At 41.0% G+C, this 18,220-nt stretch overlaps 1 protein-coding gene across 3 annotated transcripts; it reads left to right on the forward strand.

The window, feature by feature from the left end:
• The first annotated feature begins 11,785 nt into the window (after positions 1 to 11,785).
• On the forward strand, positions 11,786 to 18,220 carry IDNK (IDNK gluconokinase). Of its 3 annotated transcripts, none has more exons than XM_005154940.3 (5): positions 11,786 to 11,975; positions 12,231 to 12,261; positions 12,594 to 12,680; positions 14,121 to 14,164; positions 16,849 to 18,220. In XM_005154940.3, exons 3-5 carry the CDS (start codon positions 12,651 to 12,653, stop codon positions 17,192 to 17,194), a joined length of 420 nt encoding a protein of 139 aa, XP_005154997.1. In that variant the 5' UTR covers positions 11,786 to 11,975; positions 12,231 to 12,261; positions 12,594 to 12,650; the 3' UTR covers positions 17,195 to 18,220. The 3 variants fall into 3 exon arrangements, with proteins under 3 accessions (XP_005154997.1, XP_033928517.1, XP_030909993.1); XM_034072626.1 differs by having other exon boundaries at positions 11,973 to 12,090; XM_031054133.2 differs by lacking the exons at positions 11,786 to 11,975; positions 12,231 to 12,261 and adding an exon at positions 12,275 to 12,471.

The raw sequence follows: 18,220 nt of genomic DNA on the forward strand, positions 1-18,220 counted from the left end.
AAAAGCCTAGCTCCATCATCCTGACACCCACCCTTTACATATTTGTAAACACTGATGAGCTCACCCCTCACTCTCCTCTTCTCCAAGCTAAAGAGACCCAGCTCCCTCAGCATCTCCTCATAAGGGAGGTGTTCCACTCCCTTAATCATCTTTGTGGCTCTGCACTGGACTCTTTCAAGCAATTCCCTGTCCTTCTTGAACTGAGGGGCCCAGAACTGGATGCAATATTCCAGATGTGGTCTCACCAAGGCACAGTAGAGGGGTAGGAGAACCTCTCTTGCCCTACTAACCACACCCTTTCTAATGCACCCTAGGATGCCATTGGCCTTCTTGGCCACAAGGGCACATTGCTGGCTCATGGTCATTCTCCTATCCACCAGGACCCCAGGTCCCTTTCCCCTTCACTCCTTTCCAGCAGGTCAACCCCCAACCTGTACTGGTACATGGGGTTGTTCTTCCCCAGATGCAAGACTCTACACTTGCCCTTGTTGAATTTCATCAAGTTTCTCCCTGCCCAACTCTCCAGCCTGACCAGGTCTGGCTGAATGGCAACACAGCCTTCTGGTGTGTCAGCCACTCCTCCCAGTTTAGTGTCATCGGTGAACTTGCTGAGGGTACACTCAGTTCCCTCATCCAGGTCACTGATGAAAATATTAAACAACACTGGTCCCAGCACCAACCCCTGAGGGACTCCACTAGTCACAGACCTCCAGCTAGATTCTGCCCCATTGACCACAACTCTCTGCCTTCTTCCTTTCAACCAGTTCTTGATCCACCTCACTACCTGATCGTCAAGCCCACACTTTCTGTCCAATGACAGAATGAAACCAAATTACAGAATACAAGTCAAGGGTTTCTCCTTCAGTGACTAATCATCACAGCAACTTTAGTTCTTCAAGTTAATGTTTATAATTTAAACAGGTACACACACACATATTTCCAAACACTCAAAGATTAATCCATAAATACAACTGCTGCAGCTGTAAACACACCTGCCTTAGGTCAGATTTTGGGCTCCAGCATGAGTAGAGCAGATACACAATTCACTGTCCTCACAGGGCTGCCCCCTGAAACTCACTAATCTCCTTCCTGCAGGCCCACACCTACCCACTGCCTTTGGCCCCTTGGGTTCTCACATCCAGGCCATAGAGCATGTACAGCAATTAGCTGTGGCTCAGAGATGCCGGTGCCATAAGGAAAAAACAGTAACTGTGTTAAAATTAATGAAGCACACAACAGTTTAGATTTGACTCATTTCCCTTCTGCAACAGGATTAGGATCTCCAAATCTAAAATATTTCAGCTGCAGGATGGACATTAGGCTCCTCCAGAAAGTATCCTAGAGAGTGAAGAATGGGAGTTGAGCTAGCAATGAACTGGTATTTCAAGAAAAGGTTTACTATAGTCAGGGAAAGATTTACTATAATCAGTGAAATGCAAGTTTTGCTCTGAAAGTCATAACCTACATGGAAAAGAGCCTCCTAGGGTGTCCTAAAGGCCCCGCTACACAGAAGAAGGTTTAGAAGACTTCTGAAGGATCCAGTACACCAAGCAAAAAACTTTTTCATACCAAGGCCCAATTTTTTGTACATTTATGTTATTTGTTATCTTCAATGGAATTGCCTTTAAGACATGCACTGTATTTGTGTCAAATATATTCAGAAGCCGAGCTAAAATTAGCAATGAGATAGTTGAATAGAGCTAATCATTCTGAGCACCACTCAAAATATGAAAACAAAAAAGCTCTTCAGATGTCATATACATAGAGAGATACCACACCTACGGGATGCTTTTGTTTCAATCTTAAGTAAGCATTTGGAAGGCAGAAAAATCATAACTTTATAGCAAAAAACCAATCCTAAACAAAAAGGGGGGAGTTGCTTCTTGAAATAAAAGGTTTCTCACATCTCAGTATTACACCCATAATTTCAAAAGTGTATATAAAACATTAATACATATTTCCATAAGGCTTCTCACTGTATTTACAAACCCTAAGAGTATTTAAAGATACATACATTACAAAGACAAAATATTTAAAGAGAAAAAGTGACACCAACTGCAATGAGGGCAGAGTTGAGTCAGAAGCTGAAACTTTAATTCACATAGGGTTTATACTCTTTTGCACTACAAAAAAAAATCACAAAACTTCACAAGTTCATTACATGGATGAGAAGGCAACAAGATCTGTAAAATATTACATTATTTGATAGCAGTACCAAAGTACTTGTGATTTTTATGTTTGTATTTCAAAAGAAATTTCTATTGTAAGCCAAACATGCTCTCACTCCAAACCCACTAAAAAAGGCAGAACTATCAGTTATATCTTTGGCCACAATCACCTCAGCAACAAGACTCAAAGACCCATTGAAATCCATAGGGATGCATCACAGGTTGCATGGCACTGGTACTGCTGGCATCCAAATTCCTTGTGTATAGTTGCAATGGCAGGCACAACCATGGCTCACAGCGAAGTAGGGGTGAGTCAGAAGCATTTTCTTCCACTGCCTAAGTTTATGGATTTCGGCAAAGATTCACAAGTATGGGAAGGACATACTCCTTTCTATCACAGAATGATGGGTTGAATTTAATGTATAAACTTGTAAGCAAACCTCCTGCACATGTCACCTGGAAGCTCAAATATCCATCAGCATTTGTGAGTTAAACTGTATTGCACATTACCACACTTGAAAGCTGCTTGCTGGAGCAAATTTTACACTGATTTTAATTCACACAAGGCAACTACTGTGAACAGAAATGTCAGCTTCCCAGCCTTTGGTTCAGAGCGCACAAAGTCAGTGAGATGTTTATCATGGTTCACTGTGTCCTGGGAATTGCCAAGTTGTTTTTACCATAGGGGTTGAAACATTGCTTTGGTACAGTGTTGTCTTTTCAAGGAACATTTAGGCAGCCCTGTTTTTCTAATACTGTTGCCAGTAAAATCACAGCAGGCTGTGTACAATCTTGGCTGCCTCTCTGATGCATCTCTCTCCCCTGAAGACCATGTTTGTTCTGAAATATTTCTTTCATTACTGGTTCTCTCCGATTGCTTTCATACAAGCCATGCAGCAAGCTTCTAGGCTTGTTAACACCCCAAAGAAACCCTGCAGCTCACACTACTGACAGGTTTTACATGTGACACAACTGATGGTTTTAGATGTCTATAGTGAATTCTGTACCTACAGGAAGCTGTCTCTCACTGCTGTATCTGTGTATCTTCCCAGTCTATGATGAATTGACAAAGTATTCCCACACCTGTGACTTACTAATCTGAATACAGGTACTCTTCATCTCCTACAGGTACTCTTCATCTCCTACAGGTACTCTTCATCTCCTGATCAAGCTGAAAACCAGAAATGTGCCTTCCTCGCTGTATTTGTATAGAGATACATCTGCCCATGTAAACATTCATTTTTTAAGTAGGTAGAGGTATATTTGCAGACAGTGTTGGCAGGTGAAGAAAAGAGTTACTACCTACCTATATCTTGAACAGCTCCTCTTTTTAGTAGTTTTTGCCTAAATGAACGTTTAGTTAGTCTGCAACTCAAAATACAGTCTAATGTTATACCAAATAGTCACATTTTTTTCAAACTTATCATTGCACAAAGTTTAAAAACAAGTGTAAAAGTTCATCATTACTGTAACATATATACACAAACTACATTAACATCAGTTACTAGGTGGCCAGCACAGCAAACTCTGCAGAGCTAGGCTTTGAAGAGTTCTTACCATCCCAAAAGCTTTGCGTACTGAATGCACAAGAAATAATTCCTAGCACACACATATCTGGTGTGTTCTTTCATACTGTTTTTGTTACTGGGTAGAATTTGGACACCAATGGGGAGAAATCGTTTGCAATAACAGCCTGTTTCCATGGCTGCAGCACATGTACTTTGAAACAGTTGAAAGTGAATAGACCAGTTTTTCTGGTTTTATAGGTCCTTTTCTTCTTTTGGGGTTATTCTGATTTTTTTATACTTCCATCATAAAAATTTAAATCCTTTGTGTGTGCTGGTAATTGTCTAACTTCAAATGTCTTTAAAGCATTTTTCCAACCAGGAATGATCCTCAAAGTTGTGGTCTGTATGAGGAATCAGATTTTACACCACATCTAGTTTCCATAAATCAAGATGAAGCCCAGCAAGTAAAACTTCTGCTTTGCACAGGAGGTAATTCAGGTTCCTAGTATATTTTGTGAACAAATCAAGTAGTACAGGGAAAATGTGTATCATATACAACAGGTATTTCAAGTTTGTTAATCTTGCCAGCATCTAATCTCTATCCAGAGTTTGTTATTAAAGTAATTAGCCACAGGATTTTAAAATAATGATATACAACAATATTCAGTTTCTGACACAGGTCTTTTTATAGCTTCTGATATTTCTCATTAATTTCTTTCCAGATTGCTGCAAGGACTATTGTTTTTTATTGATCTGGTTCTTTTAATTATGTAGATGCTAATAAGGACAGGATTTAAAGTTGCAATTATCTTTGTTGCCAAACTTCCTTGCACATGAGAGGCTCTGTGGCAAGAGTTAACTATGCTTGTGATTGAAGAATGAAAACTTGGCTATCGAGGGAAGAGACGTGGACTAGGAAAACGCAATCAGAGACTCTAGGAAAGCACACTGCAAAAGCATTCTTTAGTAACTGCTCTGTAACAGTAATCTTATGACTTACTTGCAGAAGCAGTATTTCAAGATACATATATTTCCTCCTTGCCACTTCCCAAAGCCAGCAGGTGGCTATATCATACTAATGCTCTGAGTGCTTTCAAAATCAATGGTTCTACATCACTGCATACTGCCGCTATTGGAAGTAACGTTGAAATACAGAGATCTTTTACACCCTGGGTATTAGGAGGTGAATGCAAAATGAGAAGATAAAATAACAAATCTTTTGCAAAACCTGTACTTCCAGTGGAGGACAGAAGCTTTCAAAGTGACAAAAGTCATCCTGGAGAAGCTACCTGTAGTCTCACTTAGACTGGAATAGAAATAACATAGCTCTCCTGAGGTCTTCTTTAGCTATGCTTAGTTTCTTTTTTAAGAGACTAAAGAAAAGAAAACTGTTTTCCCATAACTCTGTGTTTGTCTTTATTTCCAGTCTGCCTCAGCAGTAATACTGAAATTTCTCCAGATGTTACATGACTGTGGCCTGTGAGCAATAGCTCTGCACTCACTGTGAGTGCACACTGGCAGCCTCCCACAGCCAGGCAGAAAGATCCATGTATTTTCTTGTCTCTGGTCTGAGTATCAGATACAACTCTGACTTTCACAATCAATTTTGAATCACACTGCTCCTATTCTAGTTGTTACTCTGGACTAAAACCACTGTAATTTTACCATTTTTCTACACTCTCAACATGGCGGAAAAATAAAATGTTATTTTATGACCTCAAGGTTTCAGGCATATTTTGATTTGTTAAGCATTTCTCAGGAGCCTTTATGTTAATCCACTGATTTTGGTCACATCACACAGATTTTTTTACATGGAAAACCAGACTTTGATTTTTTATAGACAATTGATTTGATAAGATTCTTGAACAAACCTGGAATGGTATCAAAAGATTTACTCCAGATTACGCTCATAAAGTACAGCCCATAAAATGATGATGTCTCCAAAACTTAAAGAACAACCATGTGGAAAAGATAACTAATCTTCCACTGCTCATCTACATTAATTTTCTTGAAAGTGAGTCAGCTAGCCACTGCATAAGTATATTATGGTGTTTCCTTAGTTCTTGCTAGAAAAAATAAAAATTAATTAACAATAGCTTCTGCACCTTTAGAATTATGTGTATTTAACTTTTAGATCAATGTTTTCTTAGGCTTCTCTGTTCAGAAATTAGTGAGCTAGGACATGTACAGGGTATAATATGGGATGAAGTATAGCATTCTTTTCACCTTTGCAGTTAATTGCACCCTTCAGCTTCAGAATCAAGGTGAGAACATACTTATGTCACTTTGAAGCAACCAAGTTGCTCCCATTCCCTCTTACCTGGAAACAAAAAAAATAAGGAAAGTTACTTACAACTCTCATTTTTTATTTCATGACCATTGTGCTGAAATCTCTGCACTTCAGTACGAAAAAAAATGCGAGGAGGTGGCATGTGCAAATCTTTAATGGTCTTTTTAAACCTGTAACAGCTTTAGTTTGATTTACTGATCCCAAATGTCAGAAAGCACCACAAATTCATCAAACTGGTCTTTTTTTTTTTCCCAGTACTGGGAAATCTTGTTAGGTAAAGGAGAGTCAGTTAGTGCTAGATTCTCATCAATCCCCAAAAGAGCTACTATACAACCAAAAGAAAAGGATTTCAGACAGTGTATTGACTAACTTTGCATGTACTGTGGTTTAAGCCCAGCCCGCAACTAAGTACCATGCAGTTACTCATTTACACCCCACCCCCCAATTCGTGGGGTGAGGAAGAAAATCATCACAAGGTAAAATCAGTCAGCTGAGATAAGAACAGTTTAGTAATTGAAATAAAGTAAAAATAAATAATTAGATTATAGTAATTAAAAGGGAGAAAACAGAGAGAGAAAGGAATGCTGGAGAAAGGATGCTGGAGAGGGACTCTTCATTAGGGACTGTAGTGGTAGGACAAGGGGTAATGGGTTCAAACTTAAACAGGGGAAGTTTAGATTGGATATAAGGAGGAAGTTCATTACTGTGAGGGTGGTGAGGCACTGGAATGGGTTGCCCAGGGAAGCTGTGAATGCTCCATCCCTGGTGGTGTTCAAGGCCAGGTTGAACAGAGCCTTGGGTGATATGGTTTAGTGTGAGGTGTCCCTGCCCATGGCAGGGGGGTTGGAACTTAATGATCTTAATGTCCTTTCCAACCCTACAAAAAGAAAACCCAAAACCAAACAAACCCAAGACAGACATGTGATGCACAACACAGCTGCTCACCACAAAACTGTATTGTGCATCACAACTGCTCACAACTGAACAATCCCCAGCCTATCCCCAAGTAGTGACCCATGACTCCTGGCCAACTCCCTTCAGCCTGTACACTAAACATGATGTGCTGTCATATGGAATAATCCTTTGGCCAGTTTGGGTCAGGTGTCCTGTCTCTGCTTCCTCCCAGCTTCTTGTGCCCCGGCAGACCATGAAACTGAAAATTCCTTGATCAGGGTAAGCATTACTTAGCAACAATTAAAACATTGGTGTGTTATCAGCATTGTTCTCAGACTAAAGCCAAAACTGTACCAGCTATTGGGAAGAAATTAACTCTATGCCAACTGAACCCAGGACAACACTGCATGGGACAAATTCTGAAAATTGTTGGTACAGCTTTGATTAACATAGCCATAATTTCAAGCTGATACACTTCACAATGAACACTATCTGTAACAGAACACTGTGGTATAAGCTACTTCAGCAACTCTCCTCACATCTTAACACTCTCTAACTTTTATTTACAGACAATACATATCCAGGATTTAATTCAAATTCCTAAAAATCTACATAAATTTTGGCATTGTTGCTTGAAAGATAGTCTTTCTCCCCCTAGGATTTGGGAAATTGAGATTACCCAATGTATCCAAGTCCTCTTTTATAAAAGAAACAGACATCCTTGATGCTGGATGTTGCTGGCAAGCTTTAAGAGGTCTGTTCACTTTCATAGTAGTTCACCATTATGCTGTGATGAGCTTCAATTAGGAATTAGGGTGAGAATGGGGTTTTCTATTTGAATTTGGCAATATTCTGAGTACAACAGCCCTTTCCTAGTGCTTTGGGAAGGAGGTGGATACAGTGAAGGCACATAGAAATAACCCCAGGAAAGTAAAATTCTTTCATTCATATTTCATGTTACCCTCCTCTAAAATTAGGCAGCTAATTTAAGAAGATGATAAAGCTTTACTGAATTCCATAAATTCAGTATCAGACAATTAGTCAAACCAGAGAGGCTCAGAAAGACACTGGTAACATTCAAAAAAAGTTATAAAATAGCCTAAATACTATTTCAAAAAGTATTTAAAAGCATAGTACCTAGAAAATTCTTTAGGGGCTAGAAATGCATGATGGGTTTTCTGGCAAGTATTCTTGAGGGTTTTTTTACCTTTTAATTCCTGACTGTTCATCCTTCACCATTATATTTTAATTTCACATGTTATTAAATACAATAAATAAAAAACTCAGAAGACATTTACATTCCATTGTCTCCTATTCCAGCTACGTGACTGTAGTCTGGAATTCATGAAGCCATACAGATTTTTGAATGTAATTATATCAGAGCTTCAGAATCAAGTTACATATTCTGCCAACATTGGAAATTGCAATAAATTTAAATGCCAGAGAGAAGGCACTCATGCCAATTGTGGCAAATAGTATTCAGTCAAACAAAAGCATCAGAACACATTTCCTAAGGTGGGCATGTATCATTAAATGACAAAGGCTAATATGAAGCTCCTCCATGTTACTAAAGAAAAAATAGACGGGAAAATATTTATTTTGTCTCTGACCAAGATAGATCAAAGAAATCCTCATTCCATTAGAATTGAAAGAATACACATATCTTACTGGATCTACAACTTAATTAAATACATCTTAAGTGGATACTGAAGTGTAGGCAATGTTATCCTGTTACGTCAACCATTTGTCTGAGTTTTATCCAGTCACCTCTCCAGCTGACTACTAACATGAATTAGACCAGCACAAATCAAAGGAACCACACCAGCAGGAAGTCTGAATATAACTGACTTCTTTGCATGGCCTATGGGCTCCTATGTTTGTGCAATTTGATTAGTTCTTCTCCCTCCTTTTCACCAGCAGACCACACTGGTGCCTGTACAGCTCTGTCAATGCATGCTCATGGTTTGTTGGCCTGGGCTTGGGTGAAAGAGAACTCCTGGTAGGAATTCCTGCAGACACACTGATATAAATTGTTTTAAATTAAATCAGACCAGCCCAGCATGGAGGTTTTTAGAAAATGCAAAGTTATGCATTATGAAAAAAAGCTGTCAAATAGAGAAAAAGACGTTTACTCTGCTTCCTGGTAATTAAGCTGGATACAGTTCGGATAATCTGGTAACACAGGCTGTTCGGTGTGCACTGTATGTGTGATATTCAGTTGCTTTTGGTGTTAAAATCTCAAGGATGGTTGTGACAGAGCAATTGAGGTTTTAATTCTGGGAACAGGAATAGCAGTTGTGAGAATGCTTCCAGAATCAAAGTGATCAGAGGTATTTTTGGGTTTATTCATTTGGATCTCCCAAGAACTCTCACCCAAATGAAACATTCTTCCCTGCCTTTTCAGCCAAGAAATTGAAAAGATGAAGGAAATTCAATTACTTCAGCACAATCACACTGCTATTACAGCATAATTTGTATTCAGTCACTGGGTGCCTTAGAGATATCACTGTGGCCTGTTAGTAATTTGAGGACTGGGCTGTTTTGAACTTTTAAGTTTCTGGTCTTTGTTAAGAAACTCTCCATGGGTATGTGAAATACAGGCAGTTCCAACCTCAGTTAAATGGTCAAGGTTACAGATATTCTTACAGATAACAGTAAGAAAAAATGCAAGACATCCATCATTCATAGCATTATTTGAAGTGCCCTACAAAGGAAATAAAATTTCATGCAGAGTGGGAGACTTAATGTACTTCTTGAGAATTTTTTCCAAAAGCTGATTCACATAAGGTCACATTACTCCATTTAGCTTCAGAAACTGGGATTGACTCAATCTTCCTTTTGGAGACGGCCTTCCATTTGAGAAACTAGTGATATAATATACTTAACTGATAAATATTTAAAAAAAATATACCTTCAAAAGAGGAGCTAACTTAAAATACAAGTAAATAAAAAACAAGTTTAATTCATTTCATTAAGAATCACCACCACTGTCAGATCTCTTACCTGAACAAATTTTTGGCATTGGGTTTTTGTTTGGTTTGTTGGTTTTTTTTTCTCTGCAGTTTAACAAACTTATCATTTTGCAGTCACCAAATAGCCTTTCCTTACAGGTAAACACAAAGAGGAAACCCAATGTGTATAATGAAAACAGGGAGATATTTTCCCATAAAATCAAATTTTCAAATTTCAATACTTGCTTTTTGCTGTGCCACTGCCTATTAAACTGGTGAATTTTTTTTAATTAAAGAAAAAAAAAATCACTCTTCTATCTAGCTCTATGCTAGCAGAGAAACCAGCAGGTGGATTGTAGAAGGACAGATCTATAACTAACTGGATGGATCAGTATTGTTAATAACATATTCACTTCAGACCTCTTGTATGATTTCAAACCATAGATTTTCATGCAGAAGCATGAAGCCATGGAAAAGTAAGCAAGGTGCATAATTTCAAAATCTGTATGACAGCATGCTTGAGAAGATATTATAAAAACATCATTATTTTTAAAATCTAAGGGTTTTTTTAATGTGGAAAAAATCTATCATATTATGTCAAATAATCATGTCTGTACAAGAAACATTACATCAATGTATTTAGAATTAGCACTACTGTGGATTCTGGAACAACTCAGTATCTGTAATCTAAATAACATGTGTGTGTTACTCCACACTGATAAACTGCGGTCTCTAAGACATTAGGAGCTGACTTCCTCAGCTACAGTGAAAGGTGCAGTATGACATAATCATCCTTGATGTCCAACCAGCACTGACATTTTTTCATGAATACTCTTCCCGACACTCTAGTGTCAGGCCACCTATTTGAGGTACCTGCTAAGTCCCTCTCTCTGGTGGTTATGAAATGTCTGAGCTCAATTGACTCTTACCTTTTTTTCCACCTGCAAATTGTGTGTAAGTAGGATAAAAAGATCTTGGAGTGGAATTTCCAGACATTCGGTTGTTTGGTTGAAGTGTCAGTTAAGACCAATCTACAAAAGCCCAAGACTCTGCCATGCCCACCAGGCATGGGAAGAGCACTCATGTATGGTATACATGGTCTATGCAAGAGAAACAAACAGTGTCTACAGGATGTAACCCACTGTGCATGCACAGGCCGTCAGCCAGGAATGTGAGCTGCAGGTCTGGGACATCACACACTCATCAGGTGTGCCTAATCCCCTGGCTTTCCCAAGAGTGTTGTTTCCTCCAACAGACCTACTACGACACTTGGAAAAAGGAAAACTGGGGAAAAAAAAACCAAAAACCCAAAAAAACCCACATTGCTCCACTTGCACATTCTTGTCATCCCTACTCTCTATTTAGACTGTCACCCGAGTCTTTTGTTTGTGCAGGGAGCCCCGTTATTCACAGCTACCACCATGCTGCAGTCCCCTTTGCAGCACCAGCCATAGGTTGTTTCTCCACGTGGGATACGATATAGTCCTGCAAAGACGAGTTTTAAGAGAGGAGGCTGAAAACAAACAAAACGCACAATGAGATTTTATTGTCTGTATTTCCAAATGAAGGTCTGTGAAAAGCAGAGGCTTTTTATTTGCCAGAGAAGGCAGGGCCCACACTGTGCTCCCCTGAGACCACCGGGTGGAGAGGCTCCCGAGAGCACTCTAAACCCCAACTCACCCTCGCGGATTCTGCCATGTCCCATCGTTATACACCATGGACTGTGATGGGTCAGGTACACCTGCGTGCTGACAGCAGGAATATTGGGTGTCTAACAACAGTTCCACAGTTCAGAAACAGGACCTGATTTGTCCTTAAAAACACTGAAACAGAGTCAGCAGTGGCATGGCTGACAGGTTAATCACATTTTAAAGGCAGACATTTTTGAGCAGACAGTAAAACCGTGCCCAAGGCACTGTTCAACACGCACAGCAGAGGCTGTTATTCCTGTTAGTGGGTGTGTGTTGCCGAGGCTGCAAACTGAACACGGCTCTGGGGAACACTGGGGAAGAAGCGTCGGGCAGGGCAGAAAAGCCACAGACAGAGCGGCCGGGGGGGGGAGCAGGGACCGACCGCGGGATAGGAGAGAGGCGCACACACTGCCGGAAAAGGGAAGCAGAAGCGGCCGAAGCCACGCACGGTGGCGCCACCGCGGCAGAAAGAGGTGCGCCGGCACGGGCCTCCCTGCTGCTCCCGCCTCCCGCAGGAGCGGAGTGGGGTGGGGCGGTCGGGCTTGCCATGGTGCTGGTGGTAGTGATGGGCGTGAGCGGCGCGGGGAAGTAGGTACCGGGCTGGCGGCGAGGGGGGGCGGTGCTGGGGCTCCGGCCTGGCCTTGCCGGGGGTGCTGCAGCCCGTCCGTGCCGAGGTTTTGCGCGCGGCCTCTTAGGAGCTCTGACCGAGTCTTTGTGCTCCCTTGCAGGACCACGGTTGGGTCGCGGCTGGCAGCGAAGGTACGGCCGTGCCACGCCGCCGGTGGGCGCCGCTGTGGGCGTCGCTCGGCGGGAAGCGCACACACCCACCCTGTCTTTATCCCCTGCACGGCTCGCCCGGGCTCGGTTCTGCTCGGCGGTGGGACGCGGCTGCAGGCCAGGCTGGGTGCGCCCGCAGGTGGTGGTGCTGCGTGGCTGAAGTCGCTTTTCCTGAACACCATGACATAAATGGTGATTCATGCTGTGGTGCAACAGGCCTATAACTGCTTAGATGTTATCTTTGTAAATCCTGGGTCCTTGTTAGCTCAGCTGGGTTGGCTGAATGATCCCTATTTCTGTTTATGTTCTCGTAGCTGGGGTGGAAATTCTACGATGCAGACGATTATCATTCTCCAGAGAATAAAAAGAAGATGGCAGAAGGGATAGCACTAAGTGATGAGGTACCATGTACAAACCTTGAAAGAACTGCCCGTTATCGGTATATTTATCTTTGCAACCTCAGTCACCTCATGCTCAATCAGGTTGTGCATGTTCATGTAGGCTAGACTGGCAGTAAACACAAGCTGAGTTCACATGTCTGCAGTTGGTGAGAGAGGGAGGCTTCTTGAGTTACAAAGTATTCTGCATCAAAAAAATAGCTTGTCAAGGTGTGCTTGGTAGCTCACAAGGAGTTTGCTGCTGATTCTGGATGTGTCAGAAATCTCTCCCTTTAGGTTACGTGCTTCTTCCTTGAGTTAGATAGATGAAGACAGACAAATGTCTCTACTGAAGTACATGTCATCAATTTCAGTTACTGCAGTAATTACTCAACAGCCTTCTGTTTTATAAGCTGCTACTTGACATGTGTTTTCTTCCCTTCAGCCTGTTGTTCATCCTAAACAGGTGAAAAATTATCAAGTTTAGTTTTGCAATACTTAGGAATTCAGAGACTTGAGTAAATTAGAAAAATTATAAAATTACGCCTCTTGAAAATGTTGGGAAACATAAAGCTGAATTAGGAAGGCTGAAAAAAACACTCTTGATTTTTGTTAAAAAATCTAATCTTTCACTAGTGGTTGGAGGTACGTATAAGCCTGTATCTTGTCTAAAGCAGGAGAGAAGCATCACTTCTGAAACACCAGAGATGTAAAACTGGGAGGGCCACCTGGAATGCCAGTGGAGGGTTATTCTGTACTAAGAAAAAATGGTTGCATTTATTTGTCCCTGTTACCACTTGTGCTCACCCAGCAGTAACAGCATTGAAAGATGAAATGGGAGCAGTTGTTTAGTGCTCAGTAGGTATCACAAAAGTTTGGGGGAGCTTAAAATTTAAAGCAAGATTATAATGAGAAGCTGATCAATCACTCGCATTGTGTTTGCATAACTACTGAGCAAAAGTGTTGCGAAATTGTGGCTATGATTACATTTATTTGTCATTGCTGTTGACATAAAAACGATAAGTGATTGCAGGTCAGTAAATTTAGATCTCTCTGTTCCTGAAAACCTGAACTTTGATCCAAAGCATTATAAGGAAAAAGAACAATTTAGGCTGTACATTTGAATTGTGTAATAGAAGCAGGAAAGAAGTTGACTGTCCTTCAAAGGCTCACAAGGTGCATGCTATACATGAATACATATTACTTCCATCAGATACTTGTAGGTATCTGTAATATAAGAAGTACTATTCCACTAAAAATACCTTATTGATAATATGCCTAGCAGTTTTCATTGGCTTTAGGCAGTGGTAGCAAATCTACATTAGGAAGAAAAGAGACACAGAACTTAACTTGCCATACGGTTTTAGGCTAATGTTTGTCTCGAGTCAGATGCTATAGGTGTGAGAAGCAATTGTTGCAAATCGATTTCATAAGTAACTTCAAAACATTTTGTTTGCTTTCTAGGACAGGATTCCCTGGCTTTGTGCATTGCATGATATACTAAGGAGGTAAGAGAACATCTAGCTTTAAGGATGTTGGGCTACAGACAAAATAATTATCACAAGTATTTTTCCCCATTGTGTTCCAAAGGAGAAATGTGTGTAGTACTGTAAACACATTCTGCAGGTAGTAATGCCATTCTATTTTCAGTAATCTTAAAATGTCATAGTAGTTTCTGAGGGGGGATAATCCCTGAATAATAGAGTTGGAAAAAATTGTTGCCAGTGATAGTATTTTTTAACACTGTGTGTGAAAAATAGTTTCAAGTATCCAGTTCAGTACTAAGCCTGACATTAGATACTTACAAAAGGACACAAGCTCAGAATACACTAACAATGCCTGTAGGATAAAATTTTATCTATTAAGCTATTGTTACTTCAAATAAGATACAGTGTCAGATTTGCTTCACACCATCTGTCATAGCATCCTCATAGAGAAGCTGATGGAATTAGGGACTGGATAAGCCGGCAGTGAGGTGAATTGAAAACTGAACAGTCAGGGCCATAAGGTGGTGATCAGTGGCACAAAGTCTAGCTGGAGGCCAGTCATTTGCAATGTTCCCCAGGGGTCCAATCCTGTTTAACATCTTCATTAATGATTGGGGTGATGGGACAGAGCATTCCCTCAGCAAGTCTGCAGATGACACCAAACTGGGAGGAGTGGCTGATCCAGAGTGACCTTTGACAGGCTGTAGTCTGGAATCTCGTGCACTTTAAGTGCAAATTCCTGCCCCTGGGCACCAGTGCAGACACTGGAGGGCACCCAGCTGGAAGGCCACTTTGCTGAAAAGGACCTGGGGGTACAGTGGTGGACATTCAAGTTGAATATGAACCAGGAGTGTGCTATTTTGGTAAGACAGGCCAGCGTTGTCCTGGGCTGCATTATGCAAAGTACTGCCAGCAGGTCAAGAGAGGTGAAACTCTCCTCAGCAATGGTGAGGCCACAGCTGGAGTGCTGTGTCTGTTTCTGGGCTCCCCACTGTAGTAGAGATACAGGCATACTGGAGAGCATCCAACAAAGGGCCATGTAGATCATGAAGAGACTGGAGCACCTCCTGGATGAGGAAAGGCTGGGTGAGCAGATGCTCTTCAGCCTGGTTTTACACAGTGGCTGTTGCTTGTGTGCATCAGGTGACTGTACTGCATTGGAGTGTGGGTTAACTCACTGAGAAGTTTGGGTTATTATGCTGGATCCATTGCTTTGTGTTACGTGCTGTCATACTTTGCTGAACCCAGAACATCTGCTAGCCCAAGGCCACTGCCCAGCTTCAGAAACTTGCAAAATGAAGTATACCTTAAAAGAACCTAATGCCAGTGTTTAATTACAGGTACTTCTAAGTAGCTGAAGCTGGCATTGGCTCACCTAGGTGGTAATAGTAGGTATTATAAATTCTTGTTTCTCTGTGAACCAAAATACAATTAACATAACATGATTTTTATACAGGTTTATACCAAATTTTAACTTGATTATCGAATGTGTTTTCTTAGGCAGGCACTTGAGTCACTCTTCATAGAGACAACTAATTCTGGATTTGCTTTTCAGTGGAACAGACACACTCATGGTTTAGTGCTTGCTTTTAAGAAACTTTGCCAGCAAAAAGTACATATGCAAGGCATTAATTTACCTGCAGACAATCCCGTGTTTAACTTGAAGTGGGCATATATGCAGTGCTGTCAATGAGCATGGTTACAGGAAATATCGAACGAGGTGATCCTGCCTCTCTACTCTGCTCTTGTGAGACCTCACTTGGAGTATTGTGTGCAGTTCTGGTGTCCTCAACATAAAAAGGACATGGAAGTGTTGGAACAAGTCCAAAAGAGGCCACAAGGATGATCAGGGGGCTGGAGCACCTCCCATATGAAGACAGGCTGAAGAAAGTTGGGACTGTTCAGCCTGGAGAAGAGAAGGCTGTGTGGAGACCTCATAGCAGCCTTCCAGTATCTGAAAGGGGCCTATAAGGATGCTGGGGAGGGACTCTTCATTAGGAACTGTAGTGATAGGACAAGGGGTAATGGGTTCAAACTTAAACAGCAGAGGTTTAGACTGGATATAAGGAAGAAATTCTTTACTGTTAGGGTGGTGAAGTACTGGAATGGGTTGCCCAGGGAGGTAGTAAATGCTCCATCCCTGGCAGTATTCAAGACCAGGTTGGATGAAGCCTTGGGTGATACGGTTTAGTGTGAGGTGTCCCTGCCCATGGCGGGGGGGTTGGAACTAGATGATCTTGAGGTCCTTTCCAATCCTAACTATTCTATGATTCTATATTATAGTTAAATCTGAGAACAGGTTAAATCTGAAGACAGGTATTGGAAATATACCTCCATATGTATGTAAGAGCAGAGCTCTGTACTGTTTAGCAGCCATTTACTCTCTGGACAGTTCATAATAGTAATTTTACAGACAATGGATAGGAGTTTGCATTGATATTCAGCTGTTGCTCATAATAATGAAGGTCCCTAAGTCTGAGGTTCTACCAGGGGCTGGTGAGCCTGACCTAACTTTCAAATCAGGTCATTCCCTACATTAGAAATTTAGTTCCAATATCCTGACAAAGTTACGTTAAAAAAATTCTATTAGTCCCAAGGCTGTCCTCTGCAGGGCTGCAGGGCTTTTCCCCCTTGGTCAGCAGAACTAATGAGCTATTTTGTTGTACCACATGTGGATGTATTTATGCAGTTTTTCTTTTTGATAGAGAACACTTATCTAGACAAGATGCAGTTCTGGCCTGTTCTGCACTGAAGAAGATATATAGGCATGTATTGGTTAGTGGAAAATCTGCAATTAAAAGCAACCACCCAGAGCAATCAAGAGAAAACCCAGCACTGCAGATCCTCTTTGTTCATTTAGATGGGTCTGTAGACACCATTGCTGGCCGCCTGGAGAAACGGAGAGGACACTTTATGCCACCTGAACTTCTCAAGTCTCAGTTTGATACTCTGGAGCCTCCTTGTGCACCAGAAAACTTCGTCACTGTCAGTCTAGAAAAATCTCTCCCTGAAGTGGTGCTGGAGATTGAGCGTGCCATTTTTTCAGGATGAAGCTTTTCTGAAGTAGTTTTCTGAATTACACATGCAGAAATTCCCCTAAGGGTATGAAATCGAATTTTAATTAGTAAATTGATTATTAAAACAACAAATCTTTCCTGATACCTGAATGGATTGCTGTATCAAGAACTGGTTTACTGCTGTTCATCACAGCTCCGTAGAAGACATGTAAGATTAAATTTTCAAAACCTCAGCTCTAAGCCCTTTGCCATATGAAGTTAAAGCCCCTGTTTGAGGAAGAGCCTGCTTTTAAAAGTCTTGCCAGGGGTTGCACCTGATGATTTGTTTTCTTCATTTTGATTTTTACTGTGTCAAACAGGGAGATGGGTACATCTGCTATTAAGTGAGGAAATAAGTTACAGTTTTGTTAGAAACATGTTAATTTTTCTGCAAGAGACAGGAATGTCCATGATGAAGCTCTGTGCCTGACACCACCTTTGTCTTACTGCCAGATTTTTGACAAGTGGTAGTTCCTCTGTGTGTGTCCTTGCTAACCTCACCAGGGCACCAGTGACTTCATCAGAGCTTTGAGAACTTTTACTGTATGCGTGTAATGTCAAGCTGAATAAACGTGTGGAACAGGCAGTGGTGGTGATACCCAAAATACAATTGCATGGGAAGCTTTAGAAATAAAGAGTAAGGAGCGTCATACTGAATCTGAGGTTGCATCTTTCATGTACAGAGCATATCCATTGATGAAGTGTGGTAGAGTCAGTCCGCCAGTGATCTAAGATACTGAATACAAGACTGATAGATATTTCCTTCTTTTAGAAAAGTTAACTTAGTCTTCCAGTGTTGGAACTTCTCCTTCATTTCCCTTTTCTGGTGTGCTTTTAGTTTTCCACCTCAGCCTGTGTCCAGTCGAATGTATACTTACAGGCAGATATTTGTACAACTGCTTTAAAGCTTAAGATTAAACTATTTCTAGTAGACATTGTTCTCATATTTTTTGTGATCAAAATATTCCATATATCCAATCAGCTACATAACTCACAAACTACAAGATTAAAATCCTTTTTT

The sequence above is a fragment of the Melopsittacus undulatus genome, chromosome Z (genome assembly GCF_012275295.1).
Source record: "Melopsittacus undulatus isolate bMelUnd1 chromosome Z, bMelUnd1.mat.Z, whole genome shotgun sequence".
Taxonomy (NCBI): domain Eukaryota; kingdom Metazoa; phylum Chordata; class Aves; order Psittaciformes; family Psittaculidae; genus Melopsittacus; species Melopsittacus undulatus.

Bases quoted from the DNA above. Each gene is read 5' to 3' on its own strand.
- IDNK (XM_034072626.1), top strand. From the start codon at position 12,050: ATGGTGCTGGTGGTAGTGATGGGCGTGAGCGGCGCGGGGAA. The intron at 12,091-12,230 runs GTAGGTACCGGG...GCTCCCTTGCAG, and splicing joins GGCGTGAGCGGCGCGGGGAA to GACCACGGTTGGGTCGCGGC. The intron at 12,681-14,120 runs GTACCATGTACA...TTTGCTTTCTAG, and splicing joins GGATAGCACTAAGTGATGAG to GACAGGATTCCCTGGCTTTG.